Consider the following 6,000-nt stretch of genomic DNA (forward strand, 5'->3'; position numbering starts at 1 on the left):
GTACAGGATGTGTGTACTTCTACTTGAGTACAGGATGTGTGTACTTCTACTTGAGTACAGGATGTGTGTACTTCTACTTGAGTACAGGATGTGTTTACTTCTACTTGAGTACAGGATGTGTGTACTTCTACTTGAGTACAGGATGTGTGTACTTCTACTTGAGTACAGGATGTGTGTACTTCTACTTGAGTAAAGAGTACAGGATGTGTGTACTTCTACTTGAGTACAGGATGTGTGTACTTCTACTTGAGTACAGGATGTGTGTACTTCTACTTGAGTACAGGATGTGTGTACTTCTACTTGAGTACAGGATGTGTGTACTTCTACTTGAGTACAGGATGTGTGTACTTCTACTTGAGTAAAGAGTACAGGATGTGTGTACTTCTACTTGAGTAAAGAGTACAGGATGTGTGTACTTCTACTTGAGTAAAGAGTACAGGATGTGTGTACTTCTACTTGAGTACAGGATGTGTGTACTTCTACTTGAGTACAGGATGTGTGTACTTCTACTTGAGTACAGGATGTGTGTACTTCTACTTGAGTACAGGATGTGTGTACTTCTACTTGAGTACAGGATGTGTGTACTTCTACTTGAGTACAGGATGTGTGTACTTCTGCCTCTCTGCTCGTGATGAAGAATGACGCAGCGTCACAGAACTGACTTCACAGCTTCAGTCGCTTCGACTCTTTCTCGGAGCAGATGAGAAACGCTTTTCACATGAAGGGAGATCCCAGGTCCTGCAGGTTAGAGCCGGCCTGAGGGTCCTGCAGGTTAGAGCCGGCCTGAGGGTCCTGCAGGTTAGAGCCGGCCTGAGGGTCCTGCAGGTTAGAGCCGGCCTGAGGGTCCTGCAGGTTAGAGCCGGCCTGAGGGTCCTGCAGGTTAGAGCCGGCCTGAGGGTCCTGCAGGTTAGAGCCGGCCTGAGGGTCCTGCAGGTTAGAGCCGGCCTGAGGGTCCTGCAGGTGAGAGCCGGCCTGAGGGTCCTGCAGGTTAGAGCCGGCCTGAGGGTCCTGCAGGTTAGAGCCGGCCTGAGGGTCCTGCAGGTGAGAGCCGGCCTGAGGGTCCTGCAGGTGAGAGCCGGCCTGAGGGTCCTGCAGGTTAGAGCCGGCCTGAGGGTCCTGCAGGTTAGAGCCGGCCTGAGGGTCCTGCAGGTTAGAGCCGGCCTGAGGGTCCTGCAGGTTAGAGCCGGCCTGAGGGTCCTGCAGGTTAGAGCCGGCCTGAGGGTCCTGCAGGTTAGAGCCGGCCTGAGGGTCCTGCAGGTTAGAGCCGGCCTGAGGGTCCTGCAGGTGAGAGCCGGCCTGAGGGTCCTGCAGGTGAGAGCCGGCCTGAGGGTCCTGCAGGTTAGAGCCGGCCTGAGGGTCCTGCAGGTTAGAGCCGGCCTGAGGGTCCTGCAGGTGAGAGCCGGCCTGAGGGTCCTGCAGGTGAGAGCCGGCCTGAGGGTCCTGCAGGTTAGAGCCGGCCTGAGGGTCCTGCAGGTGAGAGCCGGCCTGAGGGTCCTGCAGGTTAGAGCCGGCCTGAGGGTCCTGCAGGTTAGAGCCGGCCTGAGGGTCCTGCAGGTTAGAGCCGGCCTGAGGCGGTCTGTCAGCTTTGAGGGCTCGTAGAGACCTGATGGAGCCATGTGGAGCGCTGATGTGGAAGTGGGTCAATCTAAACTGAGTTGGGAAAACAACAGACGCGACCTGGACAGGAAGTGACCCCCCGGCTGAGGGTTCATTCATCTCACTGTCAGGGGCTCCGCTTGGGGCCCCGGACCAGAAGGGGGCCCCCAAAGAAGGTAGATTAAGAAGGTCCACAGCAACGACAACATGAAACACCCTTTAATTTACTGCAACGACATGTCGGGAAACCCCCTCGAGGGGGCCTCATGCATAGAGCGCCGTAAAATGCTGCTTGTTATCTTAAGTTTCATTGCCTTGCTCCGCTCCGGGGGGGGGGGGGTTGTCGGCTGTGGTGATGAAAAGCTGGTTGGAGGGGCCCCCAGTGAATGTTTGCCTAGGGCCCCCACACACTCTAGAATCACCATTGCTCACTGTATTTCTTCTCAGACACTTGATGGAGCGTGGACAGTCAGCAGGCACAATGGAAACACGTGGCGTTGTGCAAATCGATCTGAAGCTCGACAGTTTTTAGGGTATCTAACATGTCTGGAGTCAGTGAGAAGTTATTAAAGGAGTGCTCTTTAGCTCGACGTTAGAAGAAGAACTTACAAATGTCTAACTGGAGATGAAATGGAGGAGGAGGAGGAAGAGGAGGAGGAGGAAGAAGAGGAGGTCGCTCAGTTCAGATGCTGAAGTCTCCCAGCTGCTGTTTAAATCTTCACATATTTGACAGGCCTCGTCCAGAGCATGTGACCTGGGACTAAAGTGTGTGTGCAGCCTGATGGAAATGTGCTGAGTCATGGTGTAATGATTAATCCTCCTTAGAGGACTTGAACTCAAGAGTGAGGACACGCTGCCAGAGACACAGCTGGGAGATTATTTATCAGGGCCGACTCCTGGTTTCACAATCAGACCCTGACCACACATTGACCCTGTGATCCGGATCCAGCCAGATCCTGCAGGACGTGTTTTCATCGAAATCAATTCAGGTTTCCTCTGAAAGCGGGCAAAGAGTTCACATTCAGTCACTTCACAAGGACTTGTAAACACCAGCGCTGTGTTTATCCTCGCCTTGTGATTTATATCTGAAGGATTCCTGGGAGTCAGTGAGCTGTAGCGCTCCCAGCAGCTGCAGCTCAATCCCTCACAAACTCCCTGGTGTCCGGAGCAGATTTACTTTCTGAAAACCTTTCCATGAACCTCTGTGGGACTCAGAATGTAGTTTACAGTTGTGCAGGAATGAGTCCTAAACCCTGGCATGAGTCAGCATCACTTCCTGTCTCCTGGTCTGGAGGTCAATGGTTCTCTGAACGTGTTTTTGTTGTTATCCTGAAATCAGAGGCCTGTACTACGAAGCTGGATGTTCTCTTAGCTAACTTCAGGGAAAACTCTGGGTTTCCGGTCCTACGACGCTGGTTCTCTTTTTAACGGGCTAGATCTCCATGGTAACTGATGCTGAGCGGCTAACCTGCTCCGGAGGAGGTTAGGTTGCAGGCTAAGAGATCAACTCAGTGAAAGCACCGCCTGCTGACCAATCAGAGCTCAGTGTGCGGAGTTTAAAGCGATCAAGTCATATTACAGGATAGAGGAAATACAGAAAAACTGCCGTTGCAGGAAAGACGGCCGGCAAAAATCAACTGACTGTGTGAACGTGAACATTAATAGAATATCCCCTCCTCCTATCTTCAGAGCAATCTGACTATTATAACATTAGCGTTAAGAAAGCTTACTTAAATATCTGCCACAACATAAGTAACCGGATCAGAGTAACATTAAGTACAGTCCGCGGCACTGTGAGTGCAGACGTCGATGTGTCCCATTATCATTCATATCATATCACATCATAATCAGAGATGGGGTCGTTACTAAAAAAAAGTAATATATTACATATTACATATTACTTTAAAAAAAAGTAATATATTACACTACTTCGTTACTCTCTACATAAAGTAACTCGTTACTTTACTCGTTACTTTACTCGTTACTTTACTCGCAGGGCCGGCCCGCCCCTCCCTACAGGCAGATCACGCAGACTGCTAAAGTTTCAAATGTTCTCTTTAGTTCAGTTTCCATTGTCGCATAAGACTGATCCAGATAGCTCCGACTATGGCTGTCCTCTGTCTCCTGCTATCTGTATTTTGCGCAGTATATCTCTGAACGATGCGATGGTGATTCCACTGTGCAAATGGGCAACATTACCTCTACTATGAAGGATGCTACAAGCCTGTCCATCTCTGCTTTGGTTACCGGTCCTCCAAATTCTAATTTGTGCTGCTTCGGAGTCGGCGGCGGCGCACTCACAACATCCTCACTCTGGGTTCGGGGGTCCTTAGCTATTAGCTTCACCTTAGCATGTGTTCTTTGCAGGTGTTTGTTGAGATTTGACGTGGTGTTTGCAGCAGTGGATAACAGCTTCTGGCCTGGACACAGTTTGCACCTCACCGTCACATTCCTGTCTATTCTTCGGACGAACTCAAAATAATGGGCATACCTCCACCCCTCGAAAGTTATCGCTGACTCAGCCATGTTTATGCAGCACTGCACGCGGAGATGTGGACGTGCAAGTCGCGCAGATTACGTACATAGAAACCTGCGGCGGAAACCCCTCTTGTCTGTCAGTGTGATTATGACTGATTTTATAAAAGTAACGAAGTAACGCGTGTCGGGGCAATGTTAGTAACTGTAGTGTGATTACTGAATTATAAAAGTAACGCGTTACACTACTCCGTTACCGACAAAAGTAATATTATTACAGTAACGCGTTACACCCAACTCTGATCATAATGTATCATATCTCCTTATCTGAGTCAGCTGAGCCGTATCTGGCCGTGCAACACTCACAGTGTCACATACTGGATGCAGAAGTATTATTTTAAGCAACACATTAAGTTGATGAAACCCTGGAGTCAAATGTAATGAAAGTCAGATTGTGTCTTAGACGGGGCAGTGATATCATAAACCTGTTAATGTACGCATTCAAACACTTTCTCTGTTACCAGCTGTATTCACCTTGCAGGTGCAGCTATGTGGCTTTGATCCTGGATAAAGTGTTTAAGTCATGGATGTTTAAAGTTTAACTTCTTCATATTTGACTAATATTAAAGTTCACTTTTCATTCAGGAAGTATGACGCTGCGCTGTCAGTACGCTTGTCCATGTTTGTGATTGGTCGAATGCTCCAGATACCACCCCTTTCATGTGAACGCACACCTAACTAGATAGGACACGGCTGGCTTGAGCGATTCACTTGATAACCAGCGTCGTAGGACCGCTTAGCGAGAGCGCGTATGTTTTGGATTGGGCCAACCGGCTAACTCAAACATATCCAGGTTATGTTGAACCGGCTTCGTAGTACAGGCCTCTGGCTTCGTAGTACAGGCCTCTGGCTTCGTAGTACAGGCCTCAGGCTTCGTAGTACAGGCCTCTGGCTTCGTAGTACAGGCCTCTGGCTTCGTAGTACAGGCCTCAGGCTTCGTAGTACAGGCCTCAGGCTTCGTAGTACAGGCCTCTGGCTTCGTAGTACAGGCCTCTGGCTTCGTAGTACAGGCCTCTGGCTTCGTAGTACAGGCCTCTGGCTTCGTAGTACAGGCCTCTGGCTTCGTCGTACAGGCCTCTGGTCTGAGGTTAACTCAAGCTGAGGAGACTTTAACGCTTTGTTCTACCACCTAAAATACTTCACTAAATACCCCACTGGTGAGTTTAAAAACGGAGGTTGCTAACAAGAGTCTGAATGAGTATCAGAAACGTTTGTTTGACATAATCCAAAATCACATGGAGGAATCCCATTGAGAGAGAAGTAGGAACATTTCCTCCTAGACTTCTAAAGGATCAGAGAGTGGACCTCCTGTCAGTCTGAAGGTCAGGTCTGACGTTCTTCCTGCTGATTGGTGGTGTGTTTGCTCCTCAGATGGTGGAGCCCGTGGATCTGTTCTGGAAGTGCGGCCTGGCCAACCCTCACACCACCCACTGCCTGGGCAACGGGCAGATCATGATCAGCTGCATGGGAGAACCAGGGGGCAACGGCAAGGGTGAGACCCCCTGCAGACACCCTCACTACAAACAGCCCAACCCCTCTCACTGAGACCCTTTATCAGCTGAAGACCCCGACTGCTGATAGGCTTTATGGATATATCCCATCATAAAGACAGACAGTGAACGCACCATCTGCAATAACAATAGATAACCCCTCAGAGATCTGTGTGCCTCCTATCTGCCCTAGACTGTAGGCTCTTTATTTACATCTCTTTCAAACACTTTTACATCTGGAAGACCCCGTTCTGTTTTTACCTGTCCTCCTCTCAGGGGGCTTCGTGCTGCTGGACGGTGAGACGTTCGAGGTGGTCGGGAACTGGGAGCACCCGGGGGAAGCGGCACCGTTTGGATACGACTTCTGGTACCAGCCGCG

General features: G+C 50.0%; 1 protein-coding gene across 1 annotated transcript in view; it reads left to right on the top strand.

Annotated features, from left to right (window-relative positions):
- Window positions 1-6,000, top strand: part of selenbp1 (selenium binding protein 1) — a 29,949-nt gene that overhangs the window by 9,373 nt on the left and 14,576 nt on the right. The window contains exons 5-6 of the mRNA XM_034115429.1: window positions 5,503-5,623; window positions 5,898-6,000. The exon at window positions 5,898-6,000 is cut by the window's right edge and continues 80 nt beyond it. Coding sequence (XP_033971320.1) covers window positions 5,503-5,623; window positions 5,898-6,000 — 224 coding nt within the window. The remainder of the gene's footprint in view (window positions 1-5,502; window positions 5,624-5,897) is intronic.

This window comes from Trematomus bernacchii, unplaced genomic scaffold (genome assembly GCF_902827165.1).
Source record: "Trematomus bernacchii unplaced genomic scaffold, fTreBer1.1, whole genome shotgun sequence".
Classification (NCBI taxonomy): Eukaryota; Metazoa; Chordata; class Actinopteri; order Perciformes; family Nototheniidae; genus Trematomus; species Trematomus bernacchii.